The 25,000-nt window shown below is 34.7% G+C and overlaps 2 protein-coding genes across 2 annotated transcripts; one reads left to right on the top strand and one right to left on the bottom strand.

The window, feature by feature from the left end:
* Positions 1 to 2,251: 2,251 nt before the first annotated feature.
* LOC134255554 (translation initiation factor eIF-2B subunit epsilon-like) lies at positions 2,252 to 16,069 on the bottom strand. Its single transcript, XM_062738081.1, has 16 exons — positions 15,920 to 16,069; positions 13,381 to 13,505; positions 12,798 to 12,980; positions 12,065 to 12,254; positions 11,661 to 11,816; positions 11,177 to 11,262; positions 8,267 to 8,389; positions 8,003 to 8,103; positions 7,489 to 7,634; positions 7,059 to 7,161; positions 5,711 to 5,905; positions 5,389 to 5,479; positions 4,430 to 4,550; positions 3,944 to 4,024; positions 3,346 to 3,492; positions 2,252 to 2,469 (listed from the first exon to the last, which is right to left on the bottom strand). Exons 1-16 carry the CDS (start codon positions 16,043 to 16,045, stop codon positions 2,398 to 2,400), a joined length of 2,046 nt encoding a protein of 681 aa, XP_062594065.1. The 5' UTR covers positions 16,046 to 16,069; the 3' UTR covers positions 2,252 to 2,397.
* A 3,204-nt stretch (positions 16,070 to 19,273) lies between these two features.
* Positions 19,274 to 24,868, top strand: LOC134255551 (UDP-glucose 6-dehydrogenase-like; the record flags this gene model as incomplete). Its single annotated transcript, XM_062738079.1, has 10 exons — positions 19,274 to 19,436; positions 20,045 to 20,216; positions 20,950 to 21,087; positions 21,363 to 21,527; positions 22,139 to 22,336; positions 22,480 to 22,627; positions 22,964 to 23,076; positions 23,740 to 23,870; positions 24,559 to 24,654; positions 24,828 to 24,868. Coding segments are annotated over exons 1-10 (1,225 nt in total), but the record flags the coding sequence as incomplete, so codon positions are not given.
* Positions 24,869 to 25,000: the final 132 nt, after the last annotated feature.

Raw genomic sequence — 25,000 nt, 5'->3', positions numbered from 1 at the left:
TCATTAAAGAACTCATAGTTACTTGGAAATGAACTTTAACCTATTCACTCAACTGGAAAATGTAGGTCAGATACAGCATCTGAAGCAAGCCTGGTAGTATACATCCTTATATGTATAATCCATGCTAGTTTGGCCAACAAAGGCCTTATAGTTACTTGGAAATGAAACCTGCACCAAAAACTTTAACCTGTTCACTCAACCAGAAAATGTAGGTCAGATTCAGCATCCGAAGCAAGCCCTGTAGTGTGCATCCTTAGATGTATCATCCATGCAAGTTTGGTCAACATAGGGCTTATAGTTACTTGGAAATGAAACCTGCACCAAAAACTTTAACTTGTTCACTCAACTGGAAAATGTAGGTCAGATTCAGCATCCGAAGCAAGCCCGGTAGTATGCATCCTTAGATATATCATCCATGCAAGTTTGGTCAACATAGGGCTTATAGTTACTTGGAAATGAAACCTGCACCAAAAACTTTAACCTGTTCACTCAACCGTAAAATGTAGGTCAGATTCAGCATCCGAAGCAAGCCTGGTAGTATGCATCCGTAGATGTATCATCCATGCAAGTTTGGTCAACATAGGGCTTATAGTTACTTGGAAATGAAACCTGCACCAAAAACTTTAACCTGTTCACTCAACCGTAAAATGTAGGTCAGATTCAGCATCCGAAGCAAGCCTGGTAGTATGCATCCTTAGATGTATCATCCATGCAAGTTTGGTCAACATAGGGCTTATAGTTACTTGGAAATGAAACCTACACCATAAACTGCACCAAAAATGTTAACCTGCTCCAAAAACATTAACCTGGTCATTCCTTTGCTGAAATTGCAGCATCTGAAACTTAAACTGGTAAATGAAACACACTAGAACCATCTTCCATGCATGTCTTATCAATATAGGACATAGAAGTACTTAAAAAGAAAACTGCTCCAAAAAACTTAACCTTAACCTGGGACGCCGACACCGACACCGACGCCGACGCCGAGGGTATTACATAAGCTCCCCCAACTTCGTTGAGGTGAGCTAAAAACTCTTTAATGTTTTTAATGTTTCCATAAGGGATTCTTTACTACCATCGAGAATAAGAGAAGTGTCATCAGCTAACTGAGAAATCTTTTTTTCAACATTGTTCACAGTTATTCCTTTAATATTTTTGTTTAATCTAATTTGGATTGCTAGTATTTCTGCACATATAATGAATATATAAGGGGACAATGGGCCTCCTTGTCTGCAACCCCGCTGGATGTTAATTCTATCAGAGAGATTACCACCTTGATTTATTGCAGATGTAATGTCCGTATTTTAAAAAAAGTGACACCCAGTTCCTAATTTAGGGGCCAAAATCAAAAATTTTTAAGTGTTCTTGTATTTTCACCTATATATCTATTAGATATGAAACCTGTTTGATCTTGGTTAATAATTTTGTCAAGGTATCTTTTTACTCTATTTGCTATAGTGCCCGATGCAATTTCATCATTTGTCCATTGTGGTTACTCAGAGCCAATTTTACACAGGTTGACATGACTGCATGAAGGCAAGGAGCATTAAATAAACTGCATTATTTTCTTGTCTTTTTTGATGGATGACTGGAACCATGTTGTACATGTAAATTGTTACCTGGTATATTTGAAATAAGAGAGATCCATGCTTTCTTTCTTTTCCGCTGAGATTCCTAAATTTGATTTTTGTTTTTAATGGATTATACAGTAAAACTCGGTTATAGCGAAGTCCTGGGGACCTGTGAATTTAATTCGCTATATCCATAATTCGTTATATCCGTATAACGAATTCGTATAAACATTTATAGCAAGTTCGCAATATGAATGTTTTCCCTCAAGTATTACTACTAAATATGTTAGTGAAGCAAATACATGTACTACAAAACATACCGTCGATAACTAAGGTTTTATTATGAATTGAACTTTATATACAAATACTACAAGAAAATAAAGTCAATTCAATTTAGCAAATTTTAAGATCTTTGAAAATTCATTATAAAAGGTGTAAATTTCATTATATTTAACCTCATCGGGACTCAAAATGAGTTTGCTATATCCGTAAATTCGTTATATCAGAGTTCATTATAACCGTAAAATTTTACAAAGATTTGTTAAGAATTTTGCCGGGGACCCAGAAAAACTTTGCTATATCCGTGAATTCATTATATACGTGTTCATACCAAATGAGTTTTACTGTACTTGCATCAGTACTTTTACGTTTGAAAAACTGTAAAATTGAAAATTCTCAAAAATAGGTGGATATTAAATTTAATAAATTTCTAAATGACACTGACAGACATGTTTAAGTTCAATGAGAAGACTGTAAGTACATTTAGAGGTCTTGCTATTGCTTAATGAGTCACTGAATCCCTCCACATTTGATGCTGTAAGCTAAATCAATCACTGCCCTCCTCTTCATCTGATGTCTCCTCCTCTGCCTCCTCTAACCACTTTATCAAAGGAGCCACCTACAGACAGACACACAGTCTTAACTGTAAATTTTATACTGTCCATGAAAAGTGCCTTTTTTATATTACATGTACTATTAATGTGTTAAATAAAAATAGATAATATTACATACTGGAATCCACATCATACTTTGTACCAGATATGTCAGTACATTCATGTATGATTCTACATGTATTTATCATATACATTGTATTTAAAATACTGATATGAGAGCTAACAAAAAGTCATTTAAAAATGTTTTATGGAAGCGTATGACTTTTTCCTTTAAAAACAAATCAAGCTAAATTTGGGAATTTGAAAACAAATTCCACAAATTTTAGTTATTTACATGTATATACTGATATGAGAGCTAACAAAAAGTCATTTAAAAATGTTTTATGCAAGAGTTTGTTTTGGGAATTTGAAAACAAATTCCACAAATTTTAGTTATTTAATTGTATATCAAGTTAATAACTTTTAAACTTTACACAAATGTTCCTTCTGGTATGTTATGAACTTTTCCATGCTGGCCGATAAGTGATGTGGATTTTTCGGACGGATCCTTGATATTTGGTGATTGTGATATCACCAGTATGGCATATTGCAAAATCGATGTAAATGCTACTAAGAATCATATATGTGATAAATCTTAAGATTCTTCTAAGTGCTCTCAAGTGGAAATAAATTCCAAGTCAATCTTGTGTTGTTGGTTTTAAAATTTTGCATCTGTGATCCAAATATTGTAACTAACATATATCATGTCTATTTATTTTTCCTAGTCTTTGCAAGAAAATGATTTTGTTCCTTATAAAAAAGCCCAATGGCAAAGAGTTATAGAGATGAGAGAACATTGTAATAAAAGACAGATTCTGTACAGAATCAATTAACATTCCCACCTGGTGTTTGATGGCCTTATATTCATCCTCTTTGTCCAGGTTGTGCCACTTAATCAGGACTTGCTCCGACAAAATATCCAGGTCATACAGGGTGTGGAGAATTTTAACAAGAAGTGTGTTCACCTTACTGTTACTCAAGGCAAAATCCTACAAATAAAGAGCAACGTTTAAACTCATACAGTATACAAGACACTACAATCAACATTAGATCAAATTTTCACAGAGTAATATATAAATACATAGGTTTGATTACATTTTTTGATTCTGTTCAGAACACATTGAAGATATGTATGGCTATTTACAATTTTGTAACAACAGAAAGATAACCAAACCAAAATACCGTATAACAGGTTGTTTTTACTGCTGTTAAATGTTTATGAATTTTGGTTCAAATAGGGTGATTTAAATTTTTAGGTGTTAAATTTTTACGAATTAAGCATGTCAGTAAAAATTAGTATCATCGGAGGTAAAATTCCAGATCAATGATTGTTAACACTTTGAATGCATTTACAAATACAACCAATTGAAAAAAGAAAAAATTTCCCTGTGATAACTATGTCATAATGAAAAGATTGTAATAAGGAAAGGATTATCTTACCTCTAGAGCATGTAGACAATCTAGCTGAGATTCCTCCCCTTTGATGTAGTTCTTAATTAAAGGACTATACTTTACAAAATTCTGTGAAAATAAAAGGATAGAAGAGGTACCGGTATAATGAATTTATGTAAGCTGTTACATTCTCTACACTACAAGATTATAGCTTCAGAAGAAATTTTGCAATTTGACCCCTAAATGGTACAGGAAATGTTTGTTATAAGTCTGAACTTATGCTATTTTTAAGTGAAAGTTTACAACTGAAAGCCATTTTCAGTCTATTCCGTACATAATGTTCAAATTGAAGTTAGGAAGTCATGTTTTCATGTTTTAGAATAGACAGAACTACAAACATTGGTATATCTAATGCCATTTTGAGAACTCATTGCTTATCTTGAATTTTTTCTTGGCCCTGTCAATGAGGTCTGTACATGTATACAACACTTTCTCGTTTTAACATTTAAGACTTTCAGTTTCCTTTTAACTTACCTTTTTTACACTAACAAGCTGAGCACCTGGATCCAGATCCTGCGATTCTCTCAGAGGAATCTCAATCAGACCTTTCATCACCATTCCATACAAATCTGTGATGGCTATATTGTAGGTATGCCTGAATCAAAGTACTCAGAAGTACAGAGAGCCGGGCTCATTTACAGAGTAGAATGGATTTCTTACATGAATCACGTTTATATTCTGATGAAAAAATTATTTTAAAACTATCAATATAAATGGTAAGACACTGACAGTGAGTTTTTCAATCCTAATACCACGGTCCGATTTTGTCAGAATCAGAATTAATCTGGTACTGCAGCTAAATGTAAACAAACAGGCCAGTCTGGTTCCCTCTCCTGCTTTACCTCGTATGTGTAGAGAACTATGGTAACACTGATTATCAAAAATCCTTACGCTAATGAACTATGTTCTTTGACTTATGAAGTTTTCAAAGTCATTACTGCTAATGTTTATTTTATATAGATAAAACTTCGTTTTATTTTTGTTGCTTTATTTAGCGTTTGTATTATCTCAAAAGCGGTTGAGAGTAAGAACTATATTTTTGCATGTAACTTTAAAATGGCGACTATGGGGTCAACATCCTGCCTTGAACAGGATCACATAAGCCGGCAATTGCTCTTTGAGCAATAAGCCCGGCTAAAAATGGGAATACAAGTGATTCCTTTAATGCTAAGAACATTTGATAAAATAACTTAACTGCTGTTTATTATGCACATAGTGTATGTAGATTTCCTATACCAGTTGGCTTTAATGATCCTTTGGTTCTGCTGATTAGTATTTATAAAATTGGAAGATAAAATTTGCTTTCTGAACATTTATAATTGTATTACCAGTGTTTACTTTAAATCAAACTAAAACTTTTAGGAGGAGAAGCAATTTTTCCAATGTTATTGTTTAGTTGCCATGGTTACAATTTTATTAACATAGAAACTCACTTGAGAGAGTTAATTTCCAGAATCAGGTTCTCTGTTGTGTAGTTGTCTTCCTTGGCTTTCACAAGAGTATCCAGCAACTCACTATAGAATACTACAAATAAAAAATCACCTTTCAGGTATGCTGTACAAGGCTAGAAATTACAATGTCATCAAATTCAGAATCAATTTACTCTTGAATTTATGTCATAAGACAATCTCTCTTCAGCATATCCTAGTTTGTTAAATTTCAATTTTAAACACATTACTCAGTGACAGATATAATTTTTTTTAACCGGAGGCCCTTGGGCCATAAAGATCACCTGAGTAGAACATCTCGACTTACATTCTTCATCATCCAGCATGGCCTCGTCCACACTGGACTGTTTGGAGAGACTGGAGGTTTCTGTGGAGGACTCTGATTGGATACTGAGGCCCCACATGTCCTGTACAATGTCATTGTCTTCCTCATCGCTGTCCTCGGGAGGCTGATAGAGAAAGGCCTGTGATTTACTGCCATAATTCATAATGCTCACTGCATCTGTAGTTCAAAAAGAAACCAAAGATTAAATAAATATTAAATCTCTTTTATTTCAGCTATTGAAAATATAGATTTTTTGTACTCAACCCCCTTTCCCACTTAAAAATAAAAAAAACATTTCCATCACTTATAATGTGTACTAGTATATATTCTCCCAGGAGTCAAAATTCTAACTTACCAAGCTAACACAAAATACATATCAATGTGAATTAAAATCAAAAGCCTGAAAGGCTTCAATGGCATCGAACAAGAAAAACAATTTCAAAAGATCTGAAGATAGAAATAGGTCAAATGAGAGACTCCGGTAACATAATAATAATATAAAAAATAATTTTAACACAAATACAGTCTAGAGCCTTATGTCCTGGTCCGAATGAAGCATGGTTCGAATTGACCAGACACCGTCATACATGTTCATGCTCAATATCAAACTAATTTCTTTTCAGTCAATCGAAGAACTATGAAGGGTTTCATAAATTTATATATTATTCTTTCTAATTGCCATTGTCAGAGCGTTGTTCTGCAGTGTAGTGATTGCATCTAAACTACATATACAACTCTGACTCTACTGTTACAAGTACGATCGAGTTACAATAGGGCACGGTAAACAAATGGAGGAAATGGATAAATACAGTGATACTGGTCAACATCATCAGTTGCTGGGATAAAATTGGATTGAAGATTGTAAAAGTAAAGCTAAGATTAAGAAATTCAATCTTTATAGTCTTGTAGTATTCGTGTTTATTTTGTAATTATTTTACCGTCTTTAAGGTTGTTTGTATTACAGTAATCGGTCCCAAAATGTTATTCATGTCATTCGACGCACCCTCTCTGTAGAAATTCATACGCACCAACCATAACGTTTTTCTTGCGTGAAAATTAAACATAATATCATTGTTTTGTAGTAGAATTAACTGAAGATACAATTGATTTAATTTTATATTCAAGCTATTATTCACTGTGAGCGTTTTCAAAGAAATTGCTTTACAGCTGTTGCTATTTTCTATTGTGGATGCATCCACTGACACATTCGGTTGCGTAAATCTGGCCGATCACTAGATGACATTCGAGCTTTGCTCGACGCCATAACTAGTTACACAAGAGACAATTAACCTGCCAAGAATTATTTCAGAATAAAATTAATAGAATGTACCCTGATCAGCCTCTGTCAAGTCATCACCAAAATCATCGTCCTCATCTTTTGATGACTGTAAACGAGTTCCAGACTCAATTCTTATACTTGGACCAACCTCAACCTACGGCATTAAGAATACATTCAAACACTTTAAATTGTCAGTCTACATGTACATGTTGCTCTCGCATTTTATACTTTTCACATTTCATGTTTCTTTAGTAACATCCATGCATGTAGAATAAAATACACGTTTGGTTACCAATCTTTGACACCCTATACAAATTTAAATGATTATGCTAAAAATTATAGTTATCTACATATGTAAAATGAATAAAATATTGAATTAATGTCAGGTAACATTTCATAATCATATTAATTATAATCATAACACCTAATTCATAGTAAACATCATTTACTGACTTTGGAAGAAATATTGGAAAAAACTTACATTCATGGACAAAATACAGCCAGGTTGAATTGAAGTTGATGAGTAGATGACAACATTATCACAGACGATAGATGTATTAACACAACAATTATCTTCAATGGTTACCCCATCCCAGATATAAGCATTCTCAATGTTCACATTACTTCCTGTCAAGGGATAGAAACAGAATTAATGAAGCATGTTAGGTTAAAATCCCTATGAAATAAGGGCTAAGGTTATCTTGACTTATCAAAATAAAAAAGGTAGATTTTGTAAAATTTTAATATACAATGTATTTAATTTGAAAGTAAGTACAGTCAAACCTCATTATCTCAAACTTGATGGGACCAAAATAATACTTTGACATATCTAAGGATGCGAGGTATCCAGAGTAAAACATGACATTATAAGAAAAAAGAGCTTGGCACTTCAAAATCACTTTGACATATTCATTGGATTTGATATTTGGTGTTCCAGATACTTAAATTTACCTGTATTTTTTAAAAACTTGTTTATATTTGTTGCTTAAACTGACCTATTTTGCAATCTTTGCCTATCACTGAGTCAGTTATCTTAGTATCACTACCAATTCTTGTTCCTCTCCCCACCAAAACATTCTTCTCCAGAACACAACCTCTACGAAGGAAAGGTACAGATCAAAGAAATAGAAAATATCAACTTAAAAACCCTGACAAGGGTAAACAAAATACAAAAGAAAGACACAGCAATGTTAATTTATTAAAGATATTGAACAAAGCTGGAGCACTCTGTTATAATCATTACTCGTTAGTACACCTACTTGGCCAGTGTGACGTCCTTGCTGGTGTAGATGTTATGTCGACTATGGGAGATAACCTGTCCCTGTTCATCAGTCTGAGTATCGGGCACCAACGGGTACGACCACCGACAAATCACATCATGACTGCAACAAACAAATACAACTCAGTTAATTATAAATGTTCTTCATCATTATCAGACTTAACAGTGAAGAGAGAGGAAGGATTTAACTCTGGTCAACTATTACTATTTAAATCTGAAGCTTTTTGTAGTAACTGATATATGCATGATTTATTCAGACATTTCTGGGAACAATTTACATTTTGTAAATGAATAAATATTGCAGATATTTACATTTTTTTCTTGATTTTTTAAAATATTTAATCTTTGGATTTCTGATAAAAATCATTAATCATAAAGTACTTCTTATTATTACAAGGGGTTAAAATGCCAGCAGATGAAAAAAAAATAGAAATATGTCCATAGGACATGAATGCCCCGCCGAGGAAATATTAGTAAAGCAACAGGAAAATTTGTCTGTGTATAAAATTTGACCAGTTTGGTTCAGGTAGGGCTTACAGTTACTAAGGAATAAAAATGTAGGTCAGATCCAGCATTCGAAGCAAGTCTGGTAGTGTCCATCCCTAGATGCAAGTTTGGTTCAGGTAGGGCTTAAAGTTACTTGGGAATGAAAATATAGGTCAGATTCAGAATCTGAAGCAAGTCTGGTAGTGTCCATCCCTTGATGCATCATCGAAGCAAGTTTGGTTCAGGCAGGGTTTATAGTTACTTGGGAATGAAAATATAGGTCAGATCCAGCATCCGAAGCAAGTCTGGTAGTGTCAATCCCTAGATGCATCATCCATGCAAGTTTGGTTCAGATAGGGCTTATAGTTACTTGGGAATGAAAATATAGGTCAGATCCAGCATCCGAAGCAAGTCTGGTAGTGTCAATCCCTAGATGCATCATCCATGCAAGTTTGGTTCAGGCAGGGTAATAGTTACTTGGGAATGAAAATATAGGTCAGATCCAGCATCCGAAGCAAGTCTGGTAGTGTCCATCCCTAGATGCATCATCCATGCAAGTTTGGTTCAGGTAGGGCTTATAGTTACTTGGGAATGAAAATATAGGTCAGATCCAGCATCCGAAGCAAGTCTGGTAGTGTCCATCCCTAGATGCATCATCCATGCAAGTTTGGTCCAAGTAGGGCTTATAGTTCCTTAGGAATGGAGCTGCTCCAAAAACTTTAACCTGGTCACTCAACTGGAAAATGTAGGTCAGATCCAGCATCCGAAGCAAGTCTGGTAGTCTTCATCCCTAGATGCATCATCCGTGAAAGTTTGGTTTGGGTAGGGCTTATAGTTCCTAGGAAATGGACCTGCTCAAAAAACTTTAACCTGGTCACTCATCTGGAAAATTTAGGTCAGATCCAACATCCGAAGCAAGTCTGGTAGTGTCCATCCTTAGATGCATCATCCATGCAAGTTTGGTTTAGGTAGGGCTTATAGTTCCTTAGGAATGGACCTGCTCCAAAAACTTTAACCTTGTCATTCATCTGGAAAATGTAGGTCAGATCCAGCATCCGAAGCAAGTCTGGTAGTGTTCATCCCTAGATGCATCATCCGTGCAAGGCAAGTTTGTATCAACATGTGAACTTTGATAACACCATCTTGAATGGTATGTTTAAAACTGAGCTAAACACTAATTTAAGAAAAGTGAGGTCAAGGTCAAAGGAAAGGTCAAGGTCAAGAAATGTTGATGCAGTTGCATAGCCCTCATCAATATCTATCAGCATATGAAGTTTGATTAAAATATCTTGGATAGTTTCTTTGAAACTTAGCTTTGAACAGAGCTAAACGCAAAGTGTGACGGAAGGACGGAAGGACAGAAGGACGGAAGGACGGAAGATGGACATGACAAACACTATATGCCCCGGCCATATTCATGGCGGGGCATAAAAATTTCATAGAAAATATTGGAGGATTTAACCCTTTCAACACTGTAGACCGATACATCGGTCTGATAAAATTTTGTCTTGGAACACGGTAGACCGATACATCGGTCTCAGACACTAAACTGAAAGTAAAACGTTTATTCTTAGAAATAGAAAGTGTTCTCTGCGCAAAATCTTTCGCTACGAATGATGGGTAGAATGATGTAAACATCCATTAACAAATATGGCGGACCACATGGCAAAAACCACGAAAAAATAAGGAAAATTAGATGATTAGTAAAGAAAACGAAGAAGAAAGCAAAATGGCAGTAAACAACGAAATGTCTGATCTTTCTGTCGATGAAAGATTTAATAAAATCAGGGAATTAGACATTATAGATGTTTCTAGACAACAAAAATATGAGTTTTTAACAATGTTGTGAAATCTTGTCGGAGAAAATTGACTCGGAATCGGAATATCAAGGCTCCTAAACTGAGGATGTTTTCCACGCCCCAGACTTCTTCCGATGTCCTGAAACACCCTGTTTTATTTATTAATAATTATGGACTTACTTTTAAATAAATTCTGACATATTGCATATCATTTTACTCGGAAATAATTTCTCTTTTGAACGATGGTAAGAACATAATTGATTTTGAAACTTCATACCAGCAAATTTATTATTGCATAAGATCCGTTATAAAATGTAATTATGAATTTTATTAGTGTTTTTGACTTGCTAAATAATATTTTATATCTATAAAATTTATATCATTTAAAAGAGAAATGCACCACCTTTCTTGTGATGTGTCATTTATTAAAATATTCAAAGAAATAAAGAAGTTATAGTATTTTTTGTGACGGAAGGTGAAATGTTTAGTGATGCCCCAAGTTACTCAGTGTACCAGGGGTTGGTTGATAAAAGTTACTCAGTGTTGAAAGAGTTAAGTCAGTAAATTATTCCTCTACATGCATCTAACACAATACATCTTCCTACCTGACAGCGTCGTACATCTGAAGATTAGAAATTCTACCCATGTACCCATCATTGATCACACACACATGCATTGTCTTCTCCATGATCTGAAATTAAAATGAACGTGAAGTAAGGCATAGTGTTAATTAGACAGATTTTATAAAATGACTGAAAATGAAGTTCCGACTTTTATAATTCTTTATATATTCAGGGGGGCTGAGATTCTTCATTAATCCCTATGAGAAGAAAAGGAAATCTTAACTCATAATAATATCATTTCTAAAGACAGAGTAATTTATACACGTATTCACTTTTCAGATGCACTTATTAATTTCAAATGTGGATATCTCCAATAAACCTAAATTGTATGTTGAATACTGGTAATCATGTACATGTCATGACACTTCATAGAAAAACATTGTAATTTTATTGAATAGGTAACAAGTAAATGATGAAACTGGTAATTTTACTAAACAGATACAAGTAAATGATGAAACTGACTCACATCTTCATTGATGAGAATCCCTTTCACAAAATCATCTCTGTTGAGGTAATCAAAGTTATCCTTGTAAAGGGAGAGAACTTCTGGTGAGCACACGCTGATCTGACTGTCCAGGAGATCATACCTCAGCTGTACGTTATCATTGTCCGTCAATACTTCCTAAAAATAGTCATTAATATCAGTGTTAAAACATTACCCATTAAGCTATACATGTATTGACATGCATTCCCATAGATTTTTACTCATGAGAGAGGAATATCTAAGTCTAAGTTTTTAGAACTTATATCCAATCCCTTTGATTTATTGTCAATAACATATCGATGTTCATAACAATTTTTACTTAAAAAAGCACTGTTCCTATCTCTGTTGAATTATTCTTTATTTCATGGAAAAAAAATCATGAGTACCACAGGTATATGTAGTTTAGACTGTTCTGTGACTCTCTGGTAGTGTAAGACTCGACTAGATGACTGATCTATTGCCAGGAAAATGTCATCCTCTTTGTTTCGGGATCTGTGACCAGGGGGCACCTTCTGGAAAATCATTGTCATCACCGAGTTTCTGTTCTTAGGGTCAGTTTTGTCTTCTCGCCTCTTTCTGTCAAATAAAAGTTAAAATTTAGCGTATTGACCTCTCCATGGAAGGGTCATCTTGATACACGTAGAGTTTAGGCTAATCTTTTTTTTTTATCTTTCAACACGTTAAACTTTTCTAAAATTCTCTGATAATAAAAATCCTCCACTCATTATATAACTCACGTAGCAAATTGAAAAGTACATGTATTTCCATTTTAAGTTCCTAAATTCTGAGAGATACTCTTGGACTTAATCATAAACTATCCTGTTTTTCATAAGTGATCAATGATGTTGTATTTCCAGTCTTCATCAACTATGTCATAATTCATGCACTTCATGCATGACATGTATAAAGTATAGGTAACCAATTACCACGCTCATGTTTATTTTTGCAAATGTTCAAACCTAGTGCATTAGTTTTAATTCTTATTTTCATTTTCTGCACATTCAACCAAAGTTTATCATATTTTCCTTGTTTTTCCCGTAAATCACATGCTTTCATGTTAAAATGCATGTTTATGTACACATATCCCTGTACATATACAAACATGCATTTAACGCTTACTTGTGTTCCTCTAATACGTCTTGCAGCCTGATATTAGCCACCACATCGCCGTACACTAGGACGAAGTCACTCCTGATGACAGACTTATCATGGATCTCCCTCAGGGCGTCCCCCATTGACATACAGCATTCTGAGAGGACCGGGGTGATGCTGCAGCTGCTACACTCACTCCATTTAGACTGCCTAAAATATAGCATTAATCATTAAATACTATTTCATAATTAATTAAAAATTTGCAATTATAAAAAAAACAAAACAAATCAAAGTAAACAACGTACAGTTTAGTTAGTTTATAATTCACTGGATGCATATAAAATCCTACAGTTAGTTTATGTAAAAATCAATACCAATAGAAAAGGTAGTCATAAATTTCACTGAAATTTAATGAAAACCAGTTATTTTCAACTATTGCAATTAGTAAAACTTACTCGAGACCATGACATAGTGAGCTCAAAAAACCCTTCAAAATCTTTTAATTTTTACACTTCCTCTGTTTTAAATAACATATATATGTCATATGCCATTTTTTCATATTAGAAAACATATACTGTCTGACAATGCTATTCAAGCATTCATTACTAACCTTAAGTGTGTCCTTATTTGATCTGCTAAATGACAGCAGAAGACATAGATTTCTTGCACTCCTGCTGAAACTAAGAACTCTAGTGTGTAATCCAGAATTGGTAAATTGGCAACAGGAAGAAGAGACTGAAACAATAAATTGACATATGCATGTTACATTTAATATTATTAGAACCTTGGCATTAACAAATTTGTTTATCAACATCCACTGTCTTATTCTTAAAATGTTTATTTTCTTGAAAATCATGTATCTGTCCTGTAGTAGCAAGGTCAAAAAAAATTGTTTCCTGAAACATTCCAAAAAAACTGAATGGTTGGTAGGTCAGGATTTTTTTTTTTCGCTAATGATTAATGGGGTCAAACTGCCCAACAAGGCCGTCTAGCCTTAGAAAACAACCTTCTAAGGTTGTGGGAGAATGCTTAATGTTACAAGATTGATTACTCTTAATTTTTAAGGTAAATGTTGATTAGGACGGCACATTTCATATCTCAAATAAAGTTACAATTTTTTCGTATAAATTGAATCAGCCGATTGATCAAACACAAATTTGGCAGAAAGAAAATCCTACCCAGGCAGTGTAATTTGAATTGTTGGTTGGGTTTCAGGAAACAAACATTTTTTAAACCTAATGATACAAATTTTAAAGAAATTCGTCAAGATAATTCAAGACACTATGCATGGTTAATAGAACCAAAATTAATGTAAAAGAATGAAGAAAATTTATAGCTAGAACAGGAATTAAAAGGAGACCCCTGTATTACTGGTCAGGTTTTCTAACCTCTGAGCCATCCAGACCAATACCCAAACTCTATAAAACCTCAGTGACTTTAGTAAAAAAGTGAACAAGAAATCTGTGAGCCAATGCTCACTAGGAATACCCCCGCTCTGGTGTGAATAAACACTATCATGTTAATATACATGTACACAAGTTCAATTCAGACAGATGCACAGAAAAATATGAAATTGACATCAGATTCATATCAAAATTAATCCCATCATATGACATGCCTCAACAAAAAGTGTACCAATATTACAAGCATCTGCTATGATTAGGTATGACAAAAAACTTGTTACGCATGAAATGGACAGATGCACAGACAAACAGGAAGTTCACATCAGATTTGACCAAAAATGTATCCCACTGTATGGCATACCTCAGAGAAGATTGTGTTATAATTTCAAACATCTGCGATGAGTAGTTGCTGAGAAAACTGCAATGAAAATTTGTTATGTATGAAATGGACAGATGCACAGAACAGGAAGTTGACATCAGATTTGACCAAAAAATGTATCCCAACGTATGGCATGTGTCAGAGAAGATTGTGTTAAAATTTCAAGCATCTGCAATGAGTAGTTACTGAGAAAACTGTTATGACAATTTGTTATGTATGACACGTACAGACTCACAGAGCAACAGGAAGTTGACATCGGATTTGACCAAAAATGTATCCCTGTATGGCATGCCTCAGAGAAGATTATGTTAAAATTTCAAGCATCTGGGATGAGTAGTTGCTGAGAAATTTGAGACGAAAATTTGTTACCGACAGACAGACGGACGGACAGCTAGACACACAAAGGTAAAACAGTATATCCCCCTCTCCTTCGGTGCGGAGGTATAAAAAATGGCCTCTAGCAAATTAATAGGACTAAGGTAAAGGTTAATTATACAGTGCCTTCATAGAGAGGGCTAAAATTGGCTGAGTCTGCTGCCCAATCCTATTCACTTTTACCATGTTTACATCTGTGAATGAAATATTGTTTAAATTAAATTAACACCTTCATCTATTCAAACATAAAATGTGAATGTCAGACTATCTTACGAAGTGGCTATTGTGGTTTCTAGACTTATGTCACCAGGCTCACAGGTGCGTGAAAGTAAGTCAATTTATCGGGTCTCAATTGCTCAGTCGTTAGAACGCTGGCACAGTAGGCCAGAGGCCCTGGGTTCGAGTCCCGGTTGAGACTCAACTTTTCACCACCTGTGACATTTGTTGTCCAACGTACAAAACCAACAGTTCTCTTGGAATATGCTTCACACATTTCCTTATCTCATATAATTTGGGGATGAATTTCTCAGAGGGGAAATATGTCACTGGGTTCACAGGTGAGTGAAAGTCAGTCAATATAGCAGGTCTCAATACGACAATAGCATAGTGTTTAGAACGCTGGCACAGTACGGCAGAGGCCCTGGGATCGAGTCCAGGTTGAGACTTGACTTTTCACCACCTGTGACACTTATTTACCAGGCATCCCTAGGAAAAGTGTGACAAGACAAGTGACTGAGTGGTGACATTTATATAAACTATAAAATGGTGGCATTGGAATAACCTATTGAACGTGTTAAAAACAATGCACTTCTTATAAAATATTTTTCAGACATCACTTTCAACCTTGTAATTTTTAACGTTTGAGATTAAAGCCAAAAAATTCATAAAAGGTTAACAATCGGGCTTGTTATCCAAATTCATGACAGTTGCATCAGTTCTTCAATATTGCTTCTAATTTTGTACATAGTAGGATATAAACAACTAATTTCCACCTTAGGTTTTTCCTTTGTGATTGGTGCAAATCTAATATTAAAACTATCAGCAATAACAACAGCTTGAAAGACATCTTCTTGTTTGAGATCCTCTCCACGTTGTTTCCCTTTGCTTTTGGCTGCCATGATTGTTGACTTCCGGTTTATCACATTATTGAGATAGGGAAGTCAGGTTATAAGGGACCATTGTTTTTAAGTTATATTATTTTATTTATTTTTTCTGATTTTTCAAAGTTGAATAACATAAAAATTACAATATCTGACTTCAATAGTATATCGTTATATCTTTGAAACTTTAAAAAGTCATTATACTTTAAAGACCTGTTCATCCCCTTGGAAATAATCTGAAAGTGGAAGGGAGTACATAGCTTTTCTGTTCTGACCATCTATGTTCTGACAAACTGTGGTAAGTAATGTTTGATTTTTGAAAGTGTTAAATTGGTAAATAGAGCTTACCAAAATGCGTTAAACATTCGTACAATTCTATGGTCACCCGGTTTACTTACCATATAAAATGTATTTGAGTCAATGTAAAGTTCATACAACCGACGACTTCTATCTAAAGACCTAAATTGAGAAGATATTAACAACTTTGGTATTTACTAGGCATCCTCGCTTGCCTAGATAGAATGTTCTATCGTTAAAATGATAAATGTCCAACGGACCCGGTGAGGGCTTGTCCCGAGACACAGTTATGCCCTGTTCACACGGAGAGTTTAATTCGCAGTAAATTAATGCGAATCAAACTGATGCGAATTAAATTGCGTTCACATGACAGCTAATGCGAAGTAAACTAATGCGAATTTAAATTTTACTTCTGCAGCCCGGCGTCAGCACGGCTATTATGACGTCATTTGCAAAGCACGTCACCTTATGCAGAAGCAGATCCATTTGACATAATGGCAAAGTGTCTTTATACACATTTTAATGATTAACAAAATTTTTTCACTCAAAAATAGCACAAGTACCTATAGCTGAGCACCCACAAATGGAATTTGACTAAATTTTGCCATAATGCATTCGTCAGAATTTAATTCGAATTAGCTTCGCTTAGCGTTCACACGGAGCTAATGCAAAGTAATTGAATGCGCAGTAAACTAATTCAAATTAAATTAATTCGCATTAATTCTCTGTGTGAACGCTAAGCGAAGCTAATTCGCAGTAACTTTACGTTTAATTTGAATTAAACTCTCCGTGTGAACAGGGCATTCAATTATTCTAACTATTGCTTGCCAAGAATGGTAACAGGTACGTTCGCCCGATCTACCTGTTCGCGGGAGTCCGTTTGCGCAGAGTCCGTTCGCTGAAATATTTTTCGCCCTATATTTGGTTCGCCCAATACTTATACGTACTTGTATATATAAACTCATATGAATTTAAAAAATAACATATATCATTTTTTCTATTTATTTCCTTTACGAATCACTCTCTACCATCGGCTCACACATTCACCTCTGTCGTTGGCTCGCGTATACACAGTGTTAAACACGAGAAATAGTGCGTTTGTTTTAATTCATTACAATTCAATGTCTATTGTTATGTCTGAGTTTTGAGATAGATATTTACTAAATCAATCCAGATATATTAATTTAAATTGAAATAATTCTTCAAATATCACGTTTTATACGTTACGTCAAAAATCTTGACGTGAGCCCATTGCAGAGGTGTCTGAGAGAGGAACGAACGATAACTCTGCGTAGGAGATTGTTTACGAATTTGGGATATTTTTTCTCAAATTCTAATACAAGGAACAATGTTTATTTAGTCTTAATTAATATTTGATTTGATTCTGATGTTTTTTGAATGACTTAGTGTTTACACTATAGTTAACTAGATGATTAATATAAATTATAATCAGGGTGATACTTCCGCCTTTTTTTTTTTCAAATTGCGCTATGTTTTGAAAACAATTAAAGGACTAAGATGTTAATAGGTCCATTAAAGAAGCTTGGTTCCATGTTCGTTCGCACTAAAAATTGTTCGCCCGATTTCCCGTTCGCCCGGAGTCCGCTTGCCCTAAAACTTGTTCGAGCCAAAAATTGTTACCCAATCCGATTCTAGGAGCAAGGTGGATCAAAGACTCCTAACGAATGGATGTGTACCCTTCTATTTCTTAAAACAGTAGAATTTTAAAAAATTGATATCATAGGCCTATATTCATGATATTCAGATATTGAAAGACTTATTAAGTAAACTCATTTCTGTGGCACATTATGAAAATGCATTCTAAATCTTAATACAGTGTATATGGAAATAACAATTAGTATTCAAGCTCAAAAGTCCCTTAAACAATACAAAATAGGAGCAGAGCAAACATGGACATCCAGCAGAGGTGGGATTGGCATCATCAGGTGCCATAAAGGAGTGAGCATCCACTGTTGAATGGTCACACCTGCCTTGTAATCCTTGTCATATGTTCAAGAAATAACAGAAAAATCTGTTGTCAATATTCAGTTTGTAAATAATGGCCTAACAATTGTAGTACTGGTGTATTTTAAACATCGATCATCATTTGACTCAATGATAAACAAGTAGAGCTTTTTAAAAAAGCTTAATTACCGTCTTTAGCAACAACCTTAAACAGTAAACTGATACACCTATCAGGCCGTATAATTCTTTTTCAGCTCAATTTAGTTCTGTGTAGAATTTAGCCTAATCGATAACAATAAAATCAAATGGTAGAAAGATTGGGAAAAAAACTGATTCAGAAGTAAACTATTATATATACTATATCACTGTATGTCTGTACACTATTGTCATGGTTATAGTACAGTAAAACAGCTCATAATAAAACAAGTAAATTTTTTCCAGATCAATTCTTGTCATAATTATTTTCAAACAGGACTAAAATATGAAAGTAAAAAACCTGGTCTAACATTTAAAAAAAGAAAGCACACAGGTCTAGAAATTGTTAACAAAATAAACAAGACCGGACCAAACTTTATTATAGTCCATGTCAGTCTGCTGTGCCCTTATGTTGAGCCCTGAATTATCATGATTATATGATAAAACTTACATTGAAGATGGTTTTGTGTTGTCAGATTGATAAATAAAAATTCAGTCCTTCAAGAATATTTAGTGACAATATATCATCTTTTAATAATGAAAAGTACTGAGAGACACTATAAAGAATTCAGTGAGGATCATGCGGATACTTGCCAATGGATCAATATATTTGAAATAAGATCTATAGATTACCTGCAACATGTGGTCTACATAATGTATTATGTATCATAACTGTTGAACATGGATTACCAAACCATGTTAAATGTTTTGCTAGAGCATTTAGCAAATCATCAAGCTGTTAACACTACCCTGTTTAGGGGTATTAATGCTTCAATGGGCTTCACAGCCTGAGGCGGTCGTGTAGTCAGATTTATCATTTGATGTTCTCTAACATTATGATCTACACAAATGTTGAGAACAAGAGTTTAGTGTTATCATCATTATTATATAATTTGTATCTTGACTTGATCTGAACACTGGAAACTGTTATGATGAATAATTTTCAATACAAGTAAGTGGAATATGTAATGTGTTTTTAATGAAAATTTGAGTTGAACATTGTACATGTACTCATGCAGAGTTACACAATGGAGACTGTTAACCATTTAAATGGATCGATAGCAAAAAGTTAAAAATAATTGAAAAACCTTTTTTAAAAAAGGAGGTGTCATATTTTCTTAAATTTTGAACTTCTAAACTCTCATGTTGTACAAAATACTGTAAACCAACTATTATTCGCGTCATCTTTTGTTCGCGATTCGTCAGTTTAAAATCAATCTACGACGATTAATTTCCGCGACAGAGGAAACATTCTCTACAAATCCTTAGCAAAATGAATGGTTCGCGGCGAATATTCGTGAGTTAAAGATGGTCGCGGAACTCGCGGATATTTCTCGCACGTGAATAAAAGTTGGTTTACAGTACTATTAAGTTTGCAATTGGCAGCCAAGTCCTCTAGCTCCTCTTAAATTTCTGGTTTGTATTTTGAAATAAATAAGGCAGTGTCATGAGCATAGTGATTTTCTGTTGGCTAATGATGCAGTATGTGTTTACATGTACATTTATGTATGTATTTTAGACAAATCATCTTAATTTTAAATTATGATTTATTATTTTCAGGTCGTTTGCCAACATGACCCTGTCCAAGATCTGCTGTATAGGGGCAGGGTATGTGGGGGGACCGACGTGTACCATCATAGCAGACAAATGTCACGACGTTAAGGTCACCGTTACAGATCTTAGTCAGGAGAGGATCAACCAATGGAATTCAGACAATCTACCCATATACGAGGTACGATTAACTAACAGTTATTTTGTTTTTAAGTACAATATATACTTTGAGCAGTATGGATAATAATTGCATTCTTATATAATTTAGTAAGAGAAGTTCTCAAATGAAGTTGTTCTACTTAACGATTAAACAGATTTTCCTTGCTGCACGGAAGGAATTGTGACATTTCAAAACATTCTCAATGACAAAGAGACCTGTATGTAGGAAAGCTACCAGGAGAAGGAATTTTAAGTGTTTGAACAAAGTGGACTAATGTAGTCTCCATAACTTGTTATTATTATGATACAGACATATTTTGCTAAGTGAATCTTGTTATAACTTGAGAACAATTGTTTTGAATTTGTACTTGACTATATTTGCACTTTGTCACCTCCACTAGCCAAGGATGACAATCTTCTGATGAGAGTAAGTGAATGGAACGCTTGGCTAGTGAAGATGATACTTTGAATACAGACTCAGTTTGGAAATAAGGCACCATACACAAGAAAATTACTTGTTTTTAATTTTACATTGTTGATTCAATACATTTTAAAAAGAAATATACAGGTAATCAACATTCCTATCACGTATATATGTTCTTGCAATAAGCAAGTTTCGAGATTGTAACTCTCCAATGAATAGAGGCGCAAAAACATGACTGTGTCATTTCATGTATTCCTGGCAAATAAGGAATCAACGTTAGATAATTGAATAAAACCTGAAATTGACTTTTTAATTTTTTTTTTTACCTTAGCCTGGTCTTGACGAAATTGTCCACAGAAGAAGAGGAAAGAATTTATTTTTTTCAACAGATGTCAAAAAAGCTATAATAGAAGCAGAGCTTATCTTTATATGTGTCAACACCCCAACTAAAAACTTTGGACTTGGTAAGGTAGGTGATTAATTATTTCTAAGACAAACTAACTAACACTTGAATTAGTATACACATTGTAAGCCATCTTTAACGAAATGTTCCAGGAAATAATTTCCTTAACCAATCCAGATATAAGGGTGTAAAGATTGAACTCATAAGTGAAATAGCTGAATTTTTTTTTTTTCAGTTTCTACAATGTAGCAAAAACAAAAAGAAAGTTTAAATAAAGATAGTAATAATGATTTTAATTAATTGTCTTTTAATGTGGTTAAATCACTATTGAATTCTGATAGGGTAGAGCAGCTGATCTGAAGTATGTGGAGTCAGCAGCCAGAATGATAGCAGAGGTAGCTAACCAGTCTAAGATAGTGGTGGAGAAAAGCACAGTACCAGTAAAGGCAGCCGAGAGTATATCTAACATACTGAGAGCCAATCACAGGACAGGAGTGCAATACCAGGTAAAAACATACCTAGATACTGAAGGGCAATCACAGGACAGGAGTGCAATACCAGGTAAAACATATACCCAGGTACTGAGGGCCAATCACAGGACAGGAGTGCAATATCAGGTAAAAACATACCTAGGTACTGAAGGGCAATCACAGGACAGGAGTGCGATATCAGGTAAAGTACAAATGTACCCAGGTACTGAAGGCCGATCACGGGACAGGAGTGCAATACCAGGTAAAAACATACCCAGGTACTGAGGGCCAAACACAGGACAGGAGTGCAATATCAGGTAAAACATACACAGGTACTGAGGGCCAAACACAGGACAGGAGTGCGATATCATGTAAAGTACAAATGTACCAAGGTACTGAAGGCCAATCATAAGACAGGAATGCAATAGCAATATCAGGTAAAAACATACCCAGGTACTGAAGGTTAACCACAGAACAAGAGTGCATTAACAGGTGTCTCATACATAGAATTATAGGGGCTCATACTAGTAAACTAGTAGGGGGCAGTTAATTTTTTAAGGTGTGGAGAGATGTGCCTTTGCCTCCTCAATACATGTAATTCATTATCTCCTTTCAGAAAATCTCAAATGTCCTTGTTTTTCCACCAGATCTTATCCAACCCAGAATTCCTTGCCGAAGGTACAGCAGTCAATGACCTGTTACACCCAGATCGAGTTCTGATTGGTGGAGAACAGACAACAGAGGGAAGAGAGGCTGTGGAATCTCTGTGCTGGATTTACCAACACTGGGTACCAAAGGCAAACATCATCACAATGAACACCTGGTCATCTGAACTGTCCAAACTGGTTAGGCTTACCAGTGTTACTGATCTATAAATATTAAAGTATTGTACAAAGCATTTTCATTTGAATGGTCATTATATGAGGGAAACCTTTACAAATATGTAATATACGCATAAGTCTTGATTGGTTTGAAATTTGATCTGTAGGCAGCCAATGCATTCCTAGCCCAGAGAATCTCCAGTATTAATGCTATGTCAGCCATTTGTGAGATGACAGGAGCAGACGTCACAGAGGTCGCACACGCAGTGGGGACTGACACAAGGATAGGCAATAAGTTCCTGAAAGCCAGTGTGGGTAGGTCCCAAAGTGGCATTTTAGTAAGAAAATCTGCAACAAAGTCAAAGAAGAAATTTAATTTGATGATTTTCTGTCTATCCATTCACAGTTTTTTTGGTGCAAAGATTAATTTTTTTGGAGCAAATATTCACAAAACTGAAACAGTGCACTTGATGTATTTTTCAAGACACTAAGGCAAATCATTTATTTGAACATACTGTACAAAGCTCTGAGTGAATGTTGAGTTATATTAACTGTGATACTTGATAGAGCATTTCTATTTAGCGGTACCTGTTTTAAACTTGAAACTTATTAAAGACTCCAATGAGTGATTGGAGTGCACACATATTACAGGCTTTGGTGGATTTTCAGGCTTTGGTGGTAGCTGCTTCCAGAAAGATGTCCTTAACATGGTCTACCTGTGTGAATGTCTGAACCTACCTGAAGTGGCAGATTATTGGCAACAGGTGAGTGTCTGAACCTACCTGAAGTGGCTGATTATTGGCAACAGGTGAGTGTCTGAATCTACCTGAAGTGGCAGATTATTGGCAACAGTTGAGTATCTGAACCTACCTGAAGTGGCAGATTATTGGCAACAGGTGAGTGTCTGAACCTACCTGAAGTGGCAGATTATTGGCAACAGGTGAGTGTCTGAACCTACCTGAAGTGGCAGATTATTGGCAACAGGCAAGTGTCTGAACCTACCTGAAGTGGCAGATTATTGGCAACAGGTGAGTGTCTGAACCTACCAGAAGTGGCAGATTATTGGCAACAGGCAAGTGTCTGAACCTCCTGGGGTGGCTGATTTAATATTGGCAACAGGTGAATGTCTGTACCTACCACAGGTTGCAGATTATTGGCAACAGATAAGTGTCCGAGCCTACCTGATTATTGGCAACAGTTAAGTGTCTGAACCTTCCTGAGTTGGCTGATCATTGGCAACAGGTAAGTAGTGGAGAGAAAAATCACTTAAAGATGTTCTTCAATCCATATTTATTGCTTGCTACTTGATGATTGAGCAAAAAAAAGCAGCCACATGTAGTTCCATCTCCGAGATAATTTTTTGAAATTACTCTATTTTCATTGCAGTAAATTGCCATAAATTTTAGACTTCTGTTTAAAATTTTCAGGTCATTAACATTAATGAATATCAGAAGAGACGATTTGCCAACAGAATCATTGAGTGTCTGTTTAACACTGTGACCAATAAGAAAATTGCAGTGTTTGGATTCTCATTCAAAAAAGACACAGGTGATACTAGGTGAGAATTGATAAAAAAAATACAGCAAGTTCAAACCCATGTATCTTGATGTGAGCAGATGCTCAGTAAGTTCAAAGCCTTTATTTCTTGATGTAAGCATGCAAATGTTGTAGTCATCTGCATAATTTTATTATGTGGGTAAAACAATAAAATATTATTTAAATCAATGCTGGAATACTTAGAATGAATTGTAATGAAGAAAGTTTTGTAGCCCTTTCTGATGCAAACAGTGCAAACAAAGATATAGTAATTTTATACCAAAGATAATGTAACAAAACAACATAGCTAGAATTCATGGACCTAATCAGTTAAAGATAAGATCTAAATCATTGTACATGTAACATAAAAACATTTTATTACGGTACTTGTCCATAGTTCAAGTAGCAATTTTATGCTTTACACCACCACTTGAAATACACAGTAGTAGTATCTGTAGCACACTGCACAGGAAACAAATCTTGAGTGGCCCCCCTATTCCTGTTGCGAGGTGGTCTGTACAGTGCACATTGCATTGCTCTTAATTTTGATTAAAATATTGCAAGTGGAAAAGTAGTGATGGTATCACAGATGATAACTGATAAGCCAGATTTTTTTTAGTTGTGATTCAAACCTGACAGAAAACTTTATACATTGTATGTGTATACATGTATTATTTTGGTATGTATAATTCGAATGATTCTATTTGCAGGGAGTCAGCAGCAATATATATTTGTAAATATTTAATGGACGAAGGTGCTAACTTGAGAATATATGACCCCAAAGTCACAGAAAAGAAAATTTTTGGGTAATTATATTGTTGATTAATGAAATTCAAGTGACTATAGTGTATCAATATTTGACTGTGTTATAGTTTTGACACCCACAGTAAACCTTCAATGGAAATCTAATATGCATTGTTAATTTGTTTGTCCTTTATATCCATAAATAATTTCTAGCCAATTTAGTTTTATTTTTTAGTGAATTAACAAATCCTATGATGTGTGAAGATCCAGAAAGAGGTATAAAAAATATTCCTGTAAAATGAAAGGAAATACTTGTTTTTTCCACACCTGTGAGATGAAATTAAAATTAGTCTAAGTAAAAGCAGTAATGGCTCATTTTCATGAAGACCAGTAAGATATAGAGCATAA

Source organism: Saccostrea cucullata, unplaced genomic scaffold, assembly GCF_032062105.1.
Source record: "Saccostrea cucullata isolate Sc308-1 unplaced genomic scaffold, CSIRO_AGI_Scuc_v1 ctg2497, whole genome shotgun sequence".
NCBI lineage: Eukaryota > Metazoa > Mollusca > Bivalvia > Ostreida > Ostreidae > Saccostrea > Saccostrea cuccullata.
Note: the sequence above shows the minus strand (reverse complement) of the source record. Positions and strands in the feature narration are given on the sequence as shown.